Genomic DNA, 22,224 nt, shown 5'->3' with positions numbered 1-22,224 from the left:
GGGCGCAGGACAATGTTCTCATGGGTTAACTTTATTTTGCAAAATATTCTTTGATTTTCAGTATTTATGTTACTTTAAGGGCATATGAAAGTGGAGGCTAAAGCTTTTGATCTTGTAGCAAGACCTGGACATTGAATTGGTAAAAATGAATTTATTTCTTCTGTAAATTGACTCAATTACCTACACATTTTAACAAAGTTCCATAAAAATAATACAATAGGAATAGAAGATATGGAGCAGACACACCAATGAAGGTTCAAACCTGACCTTGAGCCAGCATGACTGACTCATACCTTCTGCACATTGTCTCAATGCCCTTAACATGAGAGGAAAAGAACGAAAATCTTTCATAGGGAAACTGAGCAGACATGTAAATGTAACGGGAAGACTAATGGACTGATGGATGCAAGGATGGATGAAGCACATTCCTTTAATCCCCAATCTTCAGACGGAAATTAATTTATAAACATTATTAAACTAGAGCTTTGTCACAGACGTGATGAATACCCCCACATGCTGCATTGACACAGAATATTTTGCATGTTGTCTTGAAAAAAAAAAGCAGAAACCATGCTCAATGTTTAAAACGCACTAAGTGACCCCGTGACCTAGTTTTTGAACCAGCATGGCCCATGTTTGAACTTAACCTACACATCATCTAGAGTAGATACAACTTCTGACCAAGTTTGGTGAAGCTGTGATGAAAACTACTTGAATTAGAGAGTGGACACCATGCTCAATCTTTAAAACGCACTAAGTGACCCCGTGACCTAGTTTATGACACGGCATGATCCATATTAAAACTTGACCTAGACATCATCTAGATACAACTTCTGAGCAAGTTTGATGAAGATGGGATAAAAACTAGTTGAATAAGAGAGCAGACACCATGCTCAATGTTTAAAACGCACTAAATGACCCTGTGACATGGTTTATGACCCGGCATCACCCATATTCGAACTTGACCTAGACATCATCTAGATACAACATCTGAGCAAGTTTGGTGAAGATGGGATGAAAACTAATTGAATTAGAGAGCGGACACCATGCTCAATGTTTAAAACAGACTTAGGAACCCTGTGACCTAGTTTATGAACCGGCATGACCCATATTCGAACTTGACCTAGACATCATCTAGATACAACATCTGACCAAGTTTGGTGAAGATTGGATGAAAACAACTTGAATTAGAGAGCGGAAACTTAATACTGACCGACCGACTGACCAACAAACAGACAAGCTCACTCCTATATACCCCCCTAAACTTCGTTTGTGGGGGTATAATGATTTGACAGAAAAAGTTTATTTTTTGTGCGTGGCTTTTTCACCTTTTGTTGGGCTGTATTGACAAGAGAAACAAATTTAATCAGTTTACAAAGTACTTTATTAGCTATAGTCACATCATCATTCATTCTTTACAGACTATGAGAGGCACATCAGCGCCCATTCAAATGCAAAACATAGAACAAATTACCCCTAACAACAATCATGTATCCTTCATTTAATGATTTTTAACTAAACTTACAGTCATATTAATATAGTTTAAAACATAATACACATGATAAATTGAAATACAAGTTGACAACCAATGAGAGCCTGCAAATAAGTAAAACATATAAAAAATTAGCAAGTCTTCATAGCAGCACCAAGATAGTTGTCTCCTAACATGTTATTAACTCCACATTTTGCATACACAAAATCAAACCTAGAACTTAATAAAAACCTGTAATTAACAAGAGGACCCTAATGATCATTAAATGCTCACCTGAAAAACTGTTAAATGCGATAGACCCCTGGTTTGGGCTACTTTTCATGTCAGGGGAGTAAGTTAAACAGCGAGTCTACATAAAACATTCCACACCACTACATGGATGTTGCCAATTTTAGCCCCCGAGGCATAATTTTAATTATCTAAGCAGAGAACCACTATCTGATATTACGTACCAAACATAACACATACAAACCTTGTTATTTTAAAGAAGAAAATGTTTTAAGTTGTTTTGCTATATTAAAAGACTAAAAGACAAATGGCACGTGGCCAGATTTGACATAAAGGAAATAATTTGAACAAACTTTGTAGAGGAACACTATCTGATGTGACATTATTAAATATCAAACCTCTGGACCTTGCTGTCCCAGAGGACAAACTGGTGATCCTGAACTAAGGCCACTTTTGACTCCCAGGGGCATGATGTGGAGGATTTCAAGATGATGCTTATATATCAAATATAAAAGATTTGGACTTTAGATATTTTAAAAGGTTTTCCCAATTTAAGTCTATTTAAAATGTGTGACCCCCAGAGTGAGGCCAGTTGAGACACCTGAAGATTAATGTTAACAAACTTCGTAGAGGGCCACAGTATAACGTAACATACCTGTTTGAGATTTTTGAAGTCAAATTTTAACATCCCCTTTTTGGGTCTAACGACCTAATTAATCAACAGTCTGGGATGATACATTTTTTTATATACGACCACCCATGCAACATTCCTGTGAAATTCTGCCCATGGGTTCAAGAAATAAGGTGGGAAGAAAATGTTGATGGACTGACAGATGACAGACATCTCTGTATCCCAATAGCTCAACATGAGCATTCTGTGCTCAGGTGATCTTAAAACACTTAAAAGCATGAAAAAAAGAATTGAGAACATTAGAAAAGAAAAAAGTTGGAGCGATATACCTCAATTCTAACAGGACAAATAAACAATGTTGGTTAATTGTTAATCCACACAGACATGTACCAGTGTTCTCCAAAAACAAAATTGAGTAGCAAGCCAGTTATATTTTAAAGTACTCCGCTACTAAGAACTTAAAAGGGCATTTTTGAGCTGTTTTTTTTAATTGATATTTTAAGGAACAGTTGCCGTTGCCAAGATTGTTAGCAACCAGTGAAACACCAGCTACCGGTGCTTCTGTAAAAATAAAAGGGAAACATAAGAGCAGTAGGAGAACAGTCAAGTAGACTGTTCTTCAACATATACCAGCAATTTAAAACACACCATTTGTTTTGGTATTAAACAAAGCTAAATTAATTCTCAAGCAATAAAGTCTCTTATTTTCAAAACTAGTGACCGTGATCACACTTACCCAATATGGTTGTGCTACTTCATGCAATGTCTAGCTACTGGTATAGAGTATCTACGAATGGAGTTCCATTACAATATTGCGTTTGGTCTCTTAATAGCAACAAGGACTTTGATAAAAGAGCAAACTCGAGTCGGGTAAAGGATATATTATGCATATAGTTCCATTCATGACAGTTTGGAAATCTATTGATGCTGCCACTCCTGCATGCTTAACAAGCAAAAATATGTTTATTTACAGACAAACAGATGTAAAGCTGTTAAGCATCTTTTGGAAAAATAATCTTTGTTTAATGAAAACCTTGTGGTGAAATACTAAATTATTGCAGCCAACTGTTCATACTTGAATACGACTTAAAATGACAGAGTATCCACACTTCAGGATGATAACTTCTCACAAAAACACATGCACATTTGTTGAAAGGTCAGATATATTGCACAAAATACATTTGCTCCAAGTTGAAAAACTAGAATTTTTACTGTTGATTTAAGTCTAGAACATCCATTAATACATCAAGTACTACAAGCTGAAGCTGCCGCTCAAAAGCAGGATAGTGCATGAGCTAAGCAAACTGTGGCTGGAAGCTGGTGGAACCATGCTGTAATAACTCTGTAATACTCATGCCATAATGCTGCAGGACTCTATAATTTCATATTTCAAAAAGAATGCCACAAGGTTCGTCATCACTTACCCAAGTGACAAAGGAACAACTACTTTCTTAGCGCATTTACATGCTTTTTAAGTCTGGTGACTCCTTGTGATCCTGTACTTGTAACATCATCAGGTTCATTTTCGTACTTTTCGATATGAACTATTTCCTCCAAAATATAGTTGAAATAAACAGTGCAAGCACGTATGATGATTATTGACCCATCAATGTGGCTGATGAAGTTTTTACTGGGTACAAGCTGATGACAAATGACTATTAAAGACAATTACAAAGCTCAACACAGTATGGTGTGCACAGTGGAGCAAAACATCCATTTAATAAACTGTGAACAATTTCAACTGTTAACTCATTCTTACAGTACAAAATATCATTCAAACAATAAAAATAAACAAGAGCTGTGTTTGTGAAACACAATGGCCCCTACTGCGCTGCTTGGAAGCCATATATTTGAACTTGAAGGATAACCTTGACCTTTCACCACTCAAAATGTGCAGCTCCATGAGATACACATGCATGCCAAATATCAAGTTGCTATCATCAATAATGCAAAAGTAATGACCAAGGTAAAAATTTTGGGACAGAATGACAGACAGGACAAAAACAATATACCCCCAATCAATTGATCCGGGGGCATAAAAATCCAAATCAAAAGCTTTCCCAAGAAAGCACTCTAGACTACATTTTACCAGTTCGATAGTAAAGTGTACATTTTGTTAGTCACCTGTTATAACGACCACAAAGACAAATTTAAAGTTTAATAGCTGTAGAAGTAGTAGTAGAATAGTATATGTGAACTCAAAGATGAAAATTTATAAATAACGAAAAATATAAAAATGCCAAAAGATAGATTTTTAGCTATTTAACATTGTATTTAGTTGAATTTAATCTAGATTGAAAGCAAATTGTGCAACTAAGCTACCAACAAACAAATTCACAACACAATACCTCCATCCAACCTCTAGTCATAGAGCAGAAAAAAACTTTATTTATTTTAGTAACAGTTACCATAACTTGGTCCAACTGGCCCCAAATGCAAACCCACCTTAGATCTGCATGTAAGCTACCTACAAACAAAATTACAGTACAATACCTGCATTAAAACTGAAGTCATAGAGCAGAAACACTTGTGTCTATTTTTATTAAAAGTGACCTTCACGCCACTGGCCCAAAACACAATCCCCGCTGGATCAGCTTGTAAACAACTTCGCACACAATATCTGTACAATACATTATAAATGAAGTTATTCAGGAAAACAGCAGTTGCCTTGACCTTCAACCAAATAGCCCTAAATGAAACTCTATACTAGGTCTGCTTTTCATCTATAGATAGTTGTTCAATACAAATGCTTACCAAAATTTTTTAAGTACAAAAAGCGGATAATTGTGCTTAATTGCAGGTCAGAGTTATGGAAATTGGTCAGTGACCTCAAACAGTAACCCCAAAACACAAAATGAATTTTTAGTTGAATGCCTGTCTAGAAACAGTGATTAAAATGTTGCAAGTTTACATTCACCATAGCAATATATGTACGCCAACATTTGGGTGAGAAGTATAGGTTGGAAGATTGGGTGAATAGTGAAGATGAAACATAATCATATTCATGGCCATGCCTTTATATTATTGTTTCTCACATTCCTCAGACAGATAATCTTTGCATTTAAAATGATGTAATCCAAATCAAGCTACTGTTTTAAGCTGCATAACAATGACAACATAAACTGGACTGCACAATTTAGAAATTTGCAGGTCACCTTATTATAGCGGTACATGTATAATTATGATCTTTATAAATTACAGCACATAGTCAATACTGATAGTGACGGTGACTGAAGTAGCAACTCAAGTTGATAGGAGTGACAACAGACACACATTGCTATAGTAATAAGCTCTGTAAATGTCAGCACAAGTGTGTTCTAAGACTGGGCTGAAGCAGTAGCACTGTTTGGTAGAGAGGAGATAACCCCAGCAAGGACAGGAGTGGCCGACACTGCTACAGAAGAGTTTACGCTGCCTCCTAGACAGGATAGAAGAAAAAAACACATGTGAAAGTTTACCAGTTTTGTTTATTGGTTTCATTTAAATGTATTCACAAAAATAATAATTTTGCATTGGATAATAAATTACAACAGGGTTAGTACTTTTTCTCTAACTGCAAGTGGTTAAACAGAGATAAATGTACTTAAATATGGAAATTTATGTGGAAAAGAGATGTTGGTAAAATATGCATGCCCCTCTGTCAACTAATGTACAGTCAATCTTGTGGATGCGACCACTTGATTTAAGCGACCTTTGTCTTATGCAGCCACAGGTTCATTTTCGTACTATTCGATATGAACTATTTCCTCCAAAATATAGTTGAAATAAACAGTGCAAGCACGTTTGATGATTATTGACCCATCAATGTGGCTGATGAAGTTTTTACTGGGTACAAGCTGATGACAAATGACTATTAAAGACAATTACAAAGCTCAACACAGTATGGTGTGCACAGTGGAGCAAAACATCCATTTAATAAACTGTGAACAATTTCAACTGTTAACTCATTCTTAAAGTACAAAATATTATTCAAACAATAAAAATAAACAAGAGCTGTGTTTGTGAAACACAATGGCCCCTACTGCGCTGCTTTGAAGCCATATATTTGACCTTGAAGGATGACCTTGACCTTTCATCACTCAAAATGTGCAGCTCCATGAGATACACATGCATGCCAAATATCAAGCTAAAGCAGCTTGATATTTGGCATGCATGTGCATCTTCAATATTGCAAAAGTTTTGGGCAATGTTAACGTTTTCGGACAGACGGACAGACAGACAGTTCAAATGCTATATGCCACCCTACCGGGGGCATAAAAAAACCCACCATCAAACCAATTTGCAATAGCATTTCATTCATTGAAATCAGCAGTTTTACCAAGCATGCTCAAAGTCTTACATTATTACTTAATAATTTGTCATAAGCCAGTCTGTTAAAAACAAGTAAGGTTCATAATCTCACCAGTGCAGGGTTTGCAGACATGTGCTTATTTAGATCACTGTTGTAGATTAAAACATGCTCTTAATATTGTGCAGAAACTAATTTCATGTTAAAATCCAAATTATGTTGTCCTCCAAATACATGAACAAGTCAATTTGTTGAATTGATATCCCCCTAGAAATAAACTTTGTTTATGGATCGGTGCAAATCCCTTGATATACAATATAATTATTAAGTGTAGGTTTATAATTAATAAGGTAATAATTAGTAGGGTAATTGTTCATATGAATTGCAATACTCCTCATTGATATCTGTACACCCATGAAGTTTCATGTTTAAATCTTGTAGCGTATCTGAGATAAAGCCTTGACCAGTTACATCATACAAAAATAACAAAACAAAGGGCAATTGCTTTTAGTTAAGAAAGTGTAGGGTTATGGTTCTTATGAATGGCACTTCTTCCTATTGATTTCTACACATCCATGAAGTTTCATGTTGAAATGTTTTATCATATCGGAGATAAAGCCCTGTAAAGTTCCTTCATACAAAAACAACAAAGGGCAATAACTATTATTAAACAAGACTATTGCCAAGCAATATAGTCCCCTACCGGCTCCACCATTGTCAGATTTTTTTTATTTGTTGCCATAGCAACCAGAATTTTTGACATAGGAACAAAATGAAATGACGTGCGTAATGTCCATATTGCCATCTATCCATGTTTCAAGTTTCATGAAAAACTATTAAGAACTTTTTCAGCAGTATTTTTAGTCTATTTGTTGCCATAGCAACCAGAATTTTTGACGTAGGAACAAAATGAAATGATGTGCATAATGTCCATATTGCCATTTATCCATGTTTCAAGTTTCATTAAAAAATATTAAGAACTTTTAAAGTTATCGCAGGATCCAGAAAAGTGTGACTGACTGACAGAGACAGAGAGCAAACCATAAGTCCCTACGGTGAAACCGGTAGGGAACAAAAAAGTGAATGATTATGGTTCTTAAGCATGGCACTTCTCCTGATTAATATCAATACACCCATTAAGTTTCATGTTGAAATCTTGCATGGTATCTGAGATATAGCCCAGATAAAAAATTCATCATAGAAAAAGAACAAAAACAAAGGGCAATAACTCTCATTAAAGCAAGTGTATGGTTCTGGTTCTAGTGCATAGCACATCTCCTCATTTGATATATATACACCTATTAAGATTAATGTTGATATCTTATATAGTTTCTCAGATATAGCCCTACACAAGTTTTGTGACAGACGGACAGACAGACAATCCCAATTCTATACCCCTCGCCTTTAGCTGGGGAAAAAAACTGGACCATTTACCTGTAAACTAAAAATCCAAAGGGTACTTTCAACCAAAGAAACCATAGGAATTTGCACTATTGTAGGTAAAAGTGTTCTCCAGGTATAATGCGAAAACAAAACAGTCTATGGACCAATGGCCAGGTGCAAAGCAGCATATCACCACTTTTTAAAGGGGCATTAAAACATCACATTCATAAAATTATATTTTGCATATTTAACAAATGAACTATATAACAAAAAGAGCATGTAGTAAAAGTTGCAATCAGCATGATAACATGAATACTTGTTTATATAGTGCACTATTTGTGGGCTGGAGAGGTCTTATGTGGTGAAGTGAAAGCACTAAGAAACTAGAGCTTTGTCACCGACGTGACGTATACCCCCACGTGCCGCATTGACACTGACTATTATGCATGCTGTCTTCACAAGATGGCCCGGAAAAGCTCATATATGGCCATCTTTTACTTTTGAACTCAAAGTGTGACCTTGACCTTGGAGATATTGACGTAATTCTTTTGCATGACACACGGTCCAATGATGGTTAACAAAATTGTCAAATGATTTTAAAATCTCATAATGAACGACATAGTTATGGCCCGGACAAGCTTGTTTATATTCATTTTTGACCTTTGAACTCAAAGTGTGAACTTGAGCTTGGAGATAACGACATAATTCTTTCGTGTGACACACCGTCCAATGATAATGAACAAAATAATGATTTTAAAATCTCACAATGAACGACGTATTTATGGCCCAGACAAGCTCATTTATGGCCATTTTTGACCTTTCAACTCAGTGTGACCTTGACCTTGGAAATATCAACGTAATTATTTCGCGCGACACACCGTCCAATGATGATGATCAAATATGCCAAATGATTTGAAAATCTCACAATTAACGACATAGTTATGGCCCAGAAAAGCTCATTTATCGCAATTTTTGACCTTTGAAGTCAAAGTGTGACCTTAACCATGGAGATATCGACGTAATTCTTTCTCGTGACACACTATCCAGTGATGGTGAACAAATGTGCCAAATGATTTTAAAATCTCACAATGAACGACATAGTTATGGCCCAGACAAACTCATTTATTGCCATTTTAGACCTTTGAATTCAAAGTGTGACCTTGACCTTGGAGATATTGATGTAATTCTTTCGCGCGACACACTGTCCAGTGATGGTGAACAAATGTGCCAGATGATTTTAAAATCTCACAATGAACTACATACCGGTAGTTATTGCCCGGACAAGCTCATGTATGGCCATTTTTGACCTTTGAACTCAAAGTGTGACCTTGACCTTGGAGATATCGAGGAAATTCTTTCGCACGACACACCGTCCAATTATGGTGAACAAACGTGCCAAATGATTTTAAAATCTCATAATAATTGACAAAGTTATGGCCAGGACAAGCTCATTTTTGGCCATTTTTGACCTTTGAACTCAAAGTGTGACCTTGACCTGTGAGATATCGACGTAATTCTTCCGCGCGACACACCGTCCATTGATGGTGAACAAATGTGCTAAATGATTTTTAAATCTCACAATGAACAACATAGTTATTGCCCGGACAAGCTTTCGGGACAGACAAACAGACAGACAAAGTGACTCCTATATAGCCCCCATTACAAATGGTAAAGGGGGTATAAACAGTAAATGTGTTAAACAGAAGACAACACTATCAGCCAAGAGGGCATGAGAGTGCACTGCTCACCTGCCATTTATTACACAATTATAATCACTACATGACCTTGAGGATCCTTGAACGCTCACCTGAGAAACTATTGCTCAGGCATAATACTTGAGACCCCTGGCTTGAGACTACTTTTAAATGAAGGGGCATAATGTTAACAAATTTTATAAGTAAAATTCATTTTAATTATTAAGTACTTACCTGCTATCTAATACCTACTACCTCCGTAAGTGAGTTATATCATCCGGAAATTTCTGGAGCCAAGAGCCGCCACCTATATACGCAAATTAGACTAGGTCGGAACATAGTGTAATGTAACCTAGGCTAAAACGATATCCCACAATACAATCTTCCGTATTTATGACATTAAAACAATTTTTTTAAGTAAAATTCATTTTAATTATTAAATACTTAAAGCTATCGGCGAGTCCCACCTCCCACCCACTCTTCAACTAATATTTTTAGATATATCGGAAGAAGATTGAATTGTGGGATATCGTTTTAGCCTAGGTAACATTACACTACATTCCGACCTAGTCTAAATTGCATAAATATAGGTTGCAGCTCCCGGCTCCAGAAATTTCCGGATGATATAACTCACCTGTGGAGGTAGTAGCTATTAGATAGCAGGTAACGTATTTATGACATTAAAATATCTTGCAAAGTCTCTATACATTTTGTAAGGTAAAAAATTTACAACACCATACAGGTTCGGTAAACTTTGACTAAAGAGGCATGATTCGAAAAAATACAGTAGAGGACCAAAATCTGATGCAACATACAAAATATTTAATAATATAAGTATGGGCCTTCTCATTTAAGAGAAGAAAATTGTTATATTGTATATATTAAATTGGTGACACCTGAGTCAGTTTTGATCCAAAAGACCTCATTTGAACAAACTATTAGAGGTCCTTTATCTGATGTTGCATACTAAATATCAAAGCTCTGGGCTTTGCTTTCGCACACATTAACAAAATTTGTTTGCTATATTTCCATATATAAAATGTGACCCATGGGGCTTGGCCGGCATTGACTCAAGTTGGCATAATTAGTGCCAACTTTATAGAGGACCTCTGATGATTGAACATACCATATACGAGTCATACGCCAATTTTAATAGGGATTATCAACTTTCCAAGACCAATGTACATGTGAAGTATCAAGCAAATCAGTCAATACGTTGAAGAGTTATTGATCAGAAACGATTTTCATACTTATTGTGACAGTGACTTTGACCTTGTAACCCCAATTTCAATAGGAGTCATCTACAGTCGTAGGCAAATGCACATGTGAAGTATCAAGCCAATCAGTCAATTTGTTGAAAAGTTATTGATTGGAAACAAACCGGTCAATTAACAGACCGACGGGCAGACATCCAGCAAAACAATATACCCCTCTTCTTCGAAAGGGGCATAATAAGCACCTTCTTAAACTTCATAACAAGATTTTTTTATTGAAAGCTTTTTAACTTCACATTTAACATATTAAATAAGCAAAGTCAAGATTTTATTACATGAAATATATTGCCTTACCGGACAGTCGATCTTCCGTACCCATTCAGAAATTGGTACAGCTTTCTGCTATATATCTACTGTTGTTTCTATTCCCATTGTAAGTTGGTTTTCAATAATTAGTCCATCTCTGAGATTTTGTTACATTCGTTCCTTATAATCTTTATTTTCACTTCAAAATGTCGCAATTTGCACATAATCAGCAAAGAATAACCAAACAAAGTTTATAAGACCTACTTTTATTGGAAGATTGGGAAACGAAAGTCAATGATATCGCTCATTTAAAAAATGCTTAGATAGAATCTACCAGTGTACTATGCCGAAAGGTTCCGCAGGTTGCGGATATTTCGGGCCGTTTAAGAAATACGTCCGCTGAAAAAAAGGTGAATCTCAGTGATGACCCTCCCCAGACAACCCAATCCGCGCAAAAATCACACCCATGAAGGTATCATTGGTAGTTTTCTTCTGACCAAGTTTCATGCAAACCGGACAATAAATGTGGCCTCTATAGAGTATTGACAAGGCATATGTTGACGATGCACAACCACACGGCAAAAAAGTTGATCACAATTTACCCCAATCTAATAATCAGGATTTGTTATACCTTTCTTCAAACCTGGTGTTTTTAATAATCATTACATTTGCTAAGGTTCAACTTATACAGCTAGAAAGGGAGATGGACTGACTGATGCGATCTAAAAAATATCATAGTTAAAAACGAGTTGGGGGGCTAAGATTGGAAATTGTAGGCATCCATTTCGGAAAAAATATACATGTTAAAAATTGGAATTGGGGCTGAATCTGACACAAACAAGGGCTGTTTGTAAAACATGCATGCCCCCCATATGGGCTGTCAATTGTAGTGGCAGCCATTGTGTGAATACGTTTTTTGGCACTGTGACCTTGACCTTTGACCTAGTGACCTGAAAATCAATAGGGTCATCTGCGAGTCATGATCAATGTACCTATGAAGTTTCATGATCCTAGACGTAAGCTTTCTTGAGTTATCATCCGGAAACCATTTTTCTAAGTTGAGTCACCGTGACCTCGACCTTTGACCTAGTGACCTGAAAATCAATAGGGGTCAACTGCGAGTCATGATCAATGTACCTATGAAGTTTCATGATCCTAGGCATAAGCATTCTTGAGTTATCACCCGGAAACCATTTTACTATTTCGGGTCACCGTGACCTTGACCTTGTGACCTGAAAATCAAAAGTGGTCATCTGCGAGTCATGATCAATGTACCTATGAAGTTTCATGATCCTAGGCATAAGTGTTCTTGAGTTATCATCCGGAAACCATTTTACTATGTCGGGTCACAGTGACCTTGACCTTTGACCTAGTGAACTGAAAATCAATAGGGGTCATCTGCCAGTCATGATCAATGTACCTATGAAGTTTCATGATCCTAGGCATAAGCGTTCTTGAGTTATCATCCGGAAACCATTTTACTATTTCGGGTCATCTTAACGTTGACCATCTGGTGGACGGACGGACATACTGACGGACGGACTGACATGTGCAAAACAATATACCCCCTCTTCTTTGAAGGGGGGCATAAAAATTAAATCTAAAAAACATAGATGGTTCTTGTTGGCACAACAAAATGTACAAATGTATGCATGTAGATATTAATGAGTATCAAATAAAATTCAAGTGCATTAACAATACACCATGTTTATCGAACTTAACACGCCTGGGCTCGATGCCGAATCATGTCAGGGCCCATCCCCACCCTCCAAAGTAAAATAGGCGCCTAATATAGAAATAACTATTTGTAAACATTTATTGTGCAGTTATAAATACTTATAATAGACAAGGGCTGTTTGTAAAACATGCATGCCCCCCATATGGGCTGTCCATTGTACTGGCAGCCATTGTGTGAATACGTTTTTTGTCACTGTGACCTTGACCTTTGACCTAGTGACCTCAAAATCAATAGGAGTCATCTGCGAGTCATGATCAATCTACCTATGAAGTTTCATGATCCTAGGCATATGCGTTCTTGAGTTATCATCCGAAAATCATTTTACTATTTTCGGGTCACCGTGACCTTGACCTTTGACCTAGTGACCTGAAAATCAATATGGGTCATCTGCGAGTCGTGATCAATCTACCTATGAAGTTTCATGATCCTAGGCATAAGCGTTCTTGAATTATCATCCGAAAATCATTTTACTATTTCTGGTCACCGTGACCTTGACCTTTGACCTAGTGACCTCAAAATCAATAGGGGTCATCTGCGAGTCATGATCAATCTACCCATGAAGTTTCATGATCCTAGGCGTATCTGTTCTTGAGTTATCATCTGGAAACCATTTTACTATTTCGGGTCACCGTGACCTTGACCTTTGACCTAGTGACCTCAAAATCAATAGGGGTCATCTGCAAGTCATGATCAATGTACCTATGAAGTTTCATGATCCTAGGCCCAAGCGTTCTTGAGTTATCGTCTGAAAACCACCTGGTGGACGGACCGACCGACCGACCAACATGAGCAAAGCAATATACCCCCTCTTCTTCGAAGGGGGGCATAAATATGGGCTGTCAGTTGTAGTGGCAGCCATTATGTGAATACGTTTTTTGGCACTGTGACCTTGACCTTTGACCTAGTGACCTGAAAATCAATAGGGGTCACCCATCTGCGAGTCATGATCAATGTACCAATGAAGTTTCATGATCCTAGGCGTTGGCATTCTTGAGTTATCATCCGGAAACCATTTTACTGTATCAAGTCACCGTGACCTTGACCTTTGACCTAGTGACCTGAAAGTCAATAGGGGTCATCTGCGAGTCATGATCAATGTACCTATGAAGTTTCATGATCCTAGACGTAAGCGTTCTTGAGTTATCATCCGGAAACCATTTTTCTAAGTTGAGTCACCGTGACCTTGACCTTTGACCTAGTGACCTGAAAATCAATAGTGGTCATCTGCGAGTCATGATCAATGTACCTATGAAGTTTCATGATCCTAGGCATAAGGGTTCTTGAGTTATCATCCAGAAACCATTTTACTATTTCGGGTCACCGTGACCTTGACCTAGTGACCTGAAAATAAATAGGGGTCATCTGCAAGTCATGATCAATATACCTAAGAAGTTTCATGATCCTAGGCATAAGCGTTCTCAAGTTATCATCCGGACACCATTTTACTATTTCGGGTCACCGTGACCTTGACCTTTGACCTAGTGACCTGAAAATCAATAGGGGTCATCTGCCAGTCATGATCAATGTACCTATGAAGTTTCATGATCCTAGGCCTAAGCGTTCTTGAGTTATCATTCGGAAACCATCTGGTGGAAGGACGGACATACGGACCGACATGTGCAAAACAATATACCCCCTCTTCGACGAAGGGGGGCATAAAAATAAGAACAAAAAATTATTATCATTATCTTTTTTTTTTTGAAATCTGATCCAAAATAAAGAAGTTATGGCAATTTAAGCAAAATTAATTTATTTGACCTTGAGATTTAAGGTCATTCAAAGGTCAAGATCAAATTCAACTTGCAGTTACATTACTCTCATGATAGCAAGAAAGTATTCGAAGTTTGAAAGCAATAGCCTTGATACTTTAGAAGTTAAGTGCATCTTAACACAAAATTTAACAAAATATTAAAAGTTACTAAGTCAAAAAAGGGCCACAATTCTGTCAAAATGCCAACCAGTTATGCAACTTGTCCTGTATAATCCCTTATGATAGTTAGCGAGTCGTCCAAGTCTGAAAGCAATAGCTATGATACTTAAGAAGTAAAATGGACCAAAACTTAACCAAATGTTCAATTTTCTAAGAATAAAAGGGGCCATAATTCTGTCAAAATGCCAGTCAGACTTACATTACTTTGCCTGCACAGTCCACTTATGATAGTAAGTGTTGCAAGTATGAAAGCAATAGCTTTGATACTTTAGTAATAAAGTGGACCTAAACACAAAACTTTAAGTAACATTAGTACTCAAAATCAACGAAATTTATGTAAAATATTTTGTAAAATAAAGCTAAACTAGAAATGGCACAGCAGAGGCCGAAGCGTATCCCCAAGTAAGGGTATCACGTTTAATCGGTCGCGTTTCGTGTTTTGGTAAAAAACGTTTACAAAAACTGTAAACGTTTAAACGACAGTCAATTTAAATATAAATCAGTTTAGTTCATTACGTTACAACCTTGCAAAGCTTTTTAACAGCTGCTGAAAAAGACTCGTATTAAAAACTATTTGTATCACGTGCACCACATGCCCCTTATTCACAATACCGTAAACATAACAATACACCATGTACGGACTGGATGTCTTGAATATTTATAGCGCGTCATCACAAAATTCCCGCCTTTTGTTGCATGAGCATGACCCGAATCATCTTGACCATTCAACGTGCGTCGGCACGAAGTGTACGAGGAAATTTTTCCGACATTTCTTCATCGGCATTCATTTCAAGAGATATGGCGAACAATCTCCGTCTAGGAATATTTTTACCTAAATTGAAGTATGCATCTTTTGATCTACATCGTGTTAAGTAAAACATTGACAATTTTAAAACCGGTTTACTCTTATTTAAGGAATGTTGGTTCGATATTAATTCGTCTTTGTTACAAAATATTACGGCATGTAAGTAGACAAAGTGTAACCCAATGGTTCGACAACGACGAGAACAGTTGGTTTTAATATGACGTCATTGCGCAAATGGGATATGCACTAAATATGACTTCCGGAAATAATTGCTACTTTCAGTTTGGAGATGCGGGACGATTGAACTACCGGTACGCAACACTTAACATCAAACAGCGTACCCTAACCCTAACCCTTAACACCTAACAACTAACGCAACACCTTATTATCCTTTTATCCTAAATATTTCTTTAGTATCAGGGGCTACCGCCCCCAAACCCCCACTTTGTCGATGGTGGTAAACAACTGCGTACCGGTAAAGTTCAATCTAGCCGGAGATGCGATGGCACTGATGCTTTTAAAACGGACATAGGGATACCGTTTAAACGGTAACGTTTCGTTTATTTAATTTCGTTTAAACGTTTAGAAAAATCTGTAAACGTGATACCCTTATCCCCAAGCCACATGTTTGACCCAGGGGCGCCCCAGGGTTGGTAATGGGGCCATGCATAGTTGAGATTGACCGTATTGTCATAAGAGTTCAGTAACAATTAGAAGTGAATCGGTGTTGAAATGAAGAAGTTATAGTAAAAGGCAATTTTGGGTGGGTGTGGCCTATGTGGGTGGGGCGCCTCAGGGCTGGTAATGGGGCCATGCATAGTTGAGATTGACCGCATTGTCATGCATAGTTGAGATTGACCGTATTGTCATTAGAGAATTTCAGTATCAATTTGAAGTGAATCTGTGTAGAAATGAAGAAATTATAGTAAAAGGCAATTTTGGGTGGGTGTGGTCTATGTGGGCCGGGTGCCCCAGGGTTGGTAATAGGGCCATGCATAGTTGAGATTGCTCATAGCTACCATGTGTGTAAGTTTCAAGGTTCTAGTGCTTATAGTGTAGGTGACCAGGACGGACAGAATAACAGACAGACGGACGGCGGAGATAACCACAATATATCCACGCTTTTCAAAAATCGTGGGGATAAATATTTACAAGAGCACCACCCACCTTGCGGGTGCAGACCGCTCATCTATTTTTCTTTTTAAAGGTGTAGGGACCTATCTCAATTTCTATCACAAAGGAGGGAGGGGTGGAGTGGAGAGGGGTGTATAGTGTGGGGATGTGGTCATTTATTACATTATCTTTCAAAAATGCAAAAAAAAAAATAAATTTTTTTTTTGGGGGGGGGGGGGGGGGGGAAGGATTCTTGGGTGGAATGGTTGGACGGTATTTCAAAAATAAGATAATAAAAATAAATATTTGTGTTTTTTAACCATGTTTGAAAAAAACAAGAGATGTGTTTGTCAGAAACACAATGCCCTCTATTGCGCCGCTTCAAAAATAAAAAAAAATGTTTTTTTTACCTTTGACCTTGAAGGATGACCTTGAACTTCAACCACTCAAAATGTGCAGCTTTGAAATTATTATTTTTTTGGCCTTTGACCTTGAAGCATGACCTTGACCTTGAAGTATGACCTTGACCTTGAACTTCCACCACTCAAAATGTGCAGCTTCATGAGAATGCCGCTTTGATTTTTTTTTACATTTGACCTTAAAGGATGACCCTGACCGTGAAGGATGACCTTGACCTTGAACTTCCACCACTCAAAATGTGTAGCTTCATGATCACGCCGCTTTGAAATATTTTGTTGACCTTTGACCTTGAAGATTGACCTTGACCTTCCACCACTCAAAATGTGAAGCTTAACGCCGCTTTGAAATAAAAAATAAATAATTGACCTTTGACCTTGAAGGATGACCTTGACCGCTTTTTTGTTTAACCTTTAAGGATGACCTTGACCTTCCACCACTCAAAATGTGCAGCTTCATGAGATACACATGCATGCAAAATATCAAGTTGATAAAGTTTTCGGACGGACAGACGCCATATATTTGACATTTGACCTTGAAGGATGACCTTGACCTTCACCTTTCACCACTCAATATGTTCAGCTCCATGAGATACACATGCATGCCAAATATCAAGTTGCTATCTTCAATATTGAATAAGTTATGGCCAATGTTAAAGTTTTCAGACGGACAGACACCATAAATTTGACATTTGACCTTGAAGGATGACCTTGACCTGTCACCACTCAAAATGTGCAGCTCCATGAGATACACATGCATGCCAAATATCAAGTTGCTATCTTCAAAAGTGAAAAAGTTATTGCCAATGTCAAAGTTTTTTTCGGACGGATGGACAGACTGACTGACATACTGACAGACAGTTCAACTGCTATATGCCACCCTACCGGGGGCATAATTTTTTTTTTTGGGGGGTGGAGGGGGGTATAGTATGAGGGTGTGGTGGTCATTTATTATATATTCTTTAATTAAAAAATAAAATAATGGGGGGATTGAGGGGGGATTCGGGGGGGGGGGGGGGGAGGGGGCATGGTTTGGGTGGAGTCTATTGTGGTATGTCAGGTAAGAGTTGTTTTGTCAAAGTATCAATCAAATCTAATCATAAATAAAGAAGTTATGGCAATTTTAGCAAAATTTAATAATTTGACCTTGAGAGTCAAGGTCATTCAAAGGTCAAGGTAAATTCAACTTGCCAGGTACAGTACCCTCATGATAGCATGAAAGTATTTGAAATTTAAAAGCAATAGCCTTGATACTTTAGAAGTAAAGTGGATCTAAACACAAAATGTAACCATATATTCAAAGTTACTAAGTAAAACAAGGGCCATAATTCCGTAAAAATGACAACCAGAGTTATGCAACTTGTCCTTTACTGTCCCCTTATGATAGTTTGCGAGTGCTCCAAGTATGAAAGCAATATCTATGAAACTTTAGGGGTAAAGTGGACCAAAACACAAAACTTAACAAAATTTTCAAGAATAAAGGGCCCATAATTCCGTCAAAATGCCAGTCAGAGTTAAATAACTTTGCCTGCACAGTCCCCTTATGATAGTAAGTACTTGTTGCAAGTATGAAAGCATTAGCTTTGATACTTTAGGAAAAAAGTTGACCTAAACACAAAACTTAACAAAATTTTCAATTTTCTAAGTATAAAAAGGGCACATAATTCTGTCAAAATGTCAGTCAGAGTTACATAACTTTGCCTGCACAGTCCCCTCATGATAGTTAGTAAGTGTTGCAAGTATGAAAGCAATAGCTTTGATACTTAAGGAATAAAATGTACCTAAACACAAAACTTAACCAAAATTTTGAATTTTCTAAGTATAAAAAGGGCACATAATTCTGTCAAAATGCCAGAGTTATCTAACTTTGCCTGCCCAGTCCCCTCATGATAGTAAGTAAGTATACCAAGTTTGAATGCAATAGAATTGATACTTTATGAGAAAAGTGGACCTAAACGCAAAACTTAACCACATGCTGACGCCGACGCCATGATAATAGCTCATAATTTTTTTCAAAAAATAGATGAACTTAAAATCACTGTTCCTTATGACAATTGCCGAATTTCAAAGTCAGAAATGTTCTGGTAAAATATATGTTTGTAGATACAAAATGCTCGTTTTTATTATTGTTTTGCATAGTAAATTCCATTTAATTCTTGCAACGATATCTATTCATACGACACATGAACACTAACATGGTACCATTTTAGTGTTCGTGTGTCGTATGAATAGATGTATTTGCGGGAAATAAAAATGGAATTGTGTCACAAAAAAATAAAAACGAGCATTTTGTATCTACAAAAATCAATGTAATCATACCACACCTTGCATTGAAATTGTGGCTATTGCTATAAGGAACACTGATTGTTTAGGTGTTAACTTTATTTTACGAAATACTTTACGAAATTTTCGTTGATTTTGCGAGTTATAGAGGCTTTAACCAAATTTTAAATTTTCTAAATATAAAAAGCGGCATAACTCTAAAAATAATGCTGACAGAGTTATGCACCTTGACCTACACAATTGGATTGTTGCCATAAATCAATATTCAAAGTTTGAGTTAATTATCTGATAGTGTTAAAATTATATGACTTTTTAAAAAACCAACCAACGGCGACGCCGGGGCGAGTAGTATTAGCTCTCAATTTTCTTCGAAAAGTCGAACTAAACAGGATTTAACCCTGTTGTACATGTTATTTCTTTTTCACATCAATTGTTAAATATGTATTTTAAACAAGAGGGCCTGAAAGGCCCAAAGTCTCTCACCTGAGATAACATGATATTATTGGGACAAATCTTCAAACCAGACCGGAAAATAAATGTTTTATTATAGCCATGTAAGGAACAAGAGATGTGTTTGTCAGAAACACAATGCCTCCCTTTTGCGCCGCTTTGAAATAAAATTTCAATACATCATTTGGCAAGTTTAGAAATTATCTTCCTTTTAAAGCTTATTACTTCTCTCGGATTGTATTTTTGACTTTTGACCTTGGAGGATAACCTTGACCTTTCACCTCTCAAAATGTGCAGCTCCATGAGATACACATGCATGCCAAATATCAAGTTGCTATCTTCAATATTGCAAAAGTTATGGCCAATGTTAAAGTTTTCGGACTGATGGACAGACAGTTCAAATGCTATATGCCACCCTATCATACAAAAGCCCCGCCCCTTGGCAGCCATGTTTTTCACCCAACCGGCATCATTTTGTTCTCTTCCAAGATATTATCGGAATGAATCTTCTGGCCAAGTTTCATGATCATCGGACAGTAAATGTGGCCTCTAAAGTGTTAACATGATTTTACTGTAGCCATATAAGGAAAAATGCCATGCCCCTTGGAAGCCATGTTTTTCAAGCAAACATTATTATTTTCAAACTCATCCAAGATATCATTGAGACCAATCTTCTGACCAAATTTCATGAAGATTGGACAATAAATGTGGCCTCTAGATTGTTAACAAGGTTTTACTTAAGCCTTATATAGCCATATAAGGAACAAGATGCGTTTGTGAAACACAATGTCCCCCTATATGACGTTTGACTTTGAAGGATGACCTTGAACTTGTGAAGGATGACCTTGACCTTTCACCACTCAAAATGTGCAGCTCCATGAGATACACAGGCATGCCAAATATCAAGTTGCTATATTCAATATTGCAAAAGTATTCATAAAATAAGCAATTTGGGCCACATATATTTGACCTCTGACCTTAAAGGATGACCTTGACCTTGACCTTTCACCACTCAAAATGTGCAGCTCCATGAGATGCATGTGCATGCCAAATATCAAGTTGCTAACTTCAATATTGCAAAAGTATTAATAAAATAAGCGATTTGGGCCACATATATTTGACCTCTGACCTTGAAGGATGACCTTGACCTTCACCTTTCACCACTCAAAATGTGCAGCTCCATGAGATACACATGCATGCCAAATATCAAGTTGCTATCTTCAATATTGCAAAAGTATTCATAAAATGAGCGATTTTGGCCATATATATTTGACCTCTGACCTTGAAGGATGACCTTGACCTTTCACCACTCAAAATGTGCAGCTTCATAAGATACACATGCATGCCAAATATGAAGTTGCTATCTTCAATATTGCAAAATGTTAAAGTTGGCGCAAACAGACAGACCAACAGACAGGGCAAAAACAATATGTCCCCCACTACTATAGTGGGGGACATAAAAATGCCCCGCCCCTGGTTGCCATGTTTTTAAAGCAACCAAAACCATTTTCGAACTCATCCAAGATATCATTGGGACAAATCTTCTGACCAAGTTTCATGATGATCAGAAAATAAATGTGACCTCTAGAGTGTTTTACTATAGCCATATAAGGAAAAATGCCCCGCCCCCGTGGTGGCCATGTTTTTCAACCAACCGGCATCATTTTTGAACTCGTCCAAGATGTTATCGGGATGAATCTTCTGACCAAGTTTCATGAAGATCGGACAGTAAATGTGGCCTCTAGAGTGTTAACAAGATTTTACTATAGCCATATCAGGAAAAATGCCATGCCCCTTGGCAGCCATGTTTTTCAAGCAAACATAACCATTTTCAAACTCATCCAAGATATCAATAAGACAAATCTTCTGACCATATTTCATGAAGATTGGACAATAAATGTGGCCTCTAGTGTTAACAAGGCAAATGTTGACGGCGCACGATGCACAAAAGCTCACCATGAGCATGTTGTGCTCAGGTGAGCAAAAAACTCATCTGAACGTCACCAGATAGAGAATTCCGCTTGTTCAATTGTGTTTGTGCATGTTGTGCACTAGTATCATGAGACAATAACAGTATACTTAATGAGGTACACTTTAATCGATTCCTCTACAGAAGCTTATACATTAATTGTAACAGTATTTGAATATATTAATTCATTAAGGTTGGTGTCCAATGCCCAACAATTGTAATGAAACGTTCCGATTTTAACCTGAAAATTACGGCATGTTTGAATAGAACCTCTCCAAGAGTTA

General features: G+C 37.1%; 1 protein-coding gene and 1 long non-coding RNA gene across 4 annotated transcripts in view; both read right to left on the bottom strand.

Annotated features, from left to right (window-relative positions):
• Positions 1–1,361: 1,361 nt before the first annotated feature.
• Positions 1,362–22,224, bottom strand: part of LOC127843995 (casein kinase II subunit alpha) — a 163,667-nt gene continuing 142,804 nt past the window's right edge. For all 3 annotated transcript variants that reach the window (XM_052373955.1, XM_052373957.1, XM_052373956.1), the window contains one exon: positions 1,362–5,769. In XM_052373955.1, the coding sequence (XP_052229915.1) occupies positions 5,669–5,769 (101 nt within the window). In that variant the 3' untranslated portion in view covers positions 1,362–5,668. The remainder of the gene's footprint in view (positions 5,770–22,224) is intronic.
• LOC127844018 (uncharacterized) lies at positions 5,801–17,057 on the bottom strand. The gene is made up of 2 exons (XR_008032514.1): positions 14,221–17,057; positions 5,801–12,373 (listed from the first exon to the last, which is right to left on the bottom strand). It is a non-coding gene; the product is annotated as an uncharacterized LOC127844018 (long non-coding RNA).

This window comes from Dreissena polymorpha, chromosome 9 (assembly GCF_020536995.1).
Source record: "Dreissena polymorpha isolate Duluth1 chromosome 9, UMN_Dpol_1.0, whole genome shotgun sequence".
Lineage (NCBI taxonomy): Eukaryota > Metazoa > Mollusca > Bivalvia > Myida > Dreissenidae > Dreissena > Dreissena polymorpha.
The sequence above is the reverse complement of the archived record's forward strand: the minus strand, read 5'-3'. Positions and strand labels throughout refer to the sequence as shown.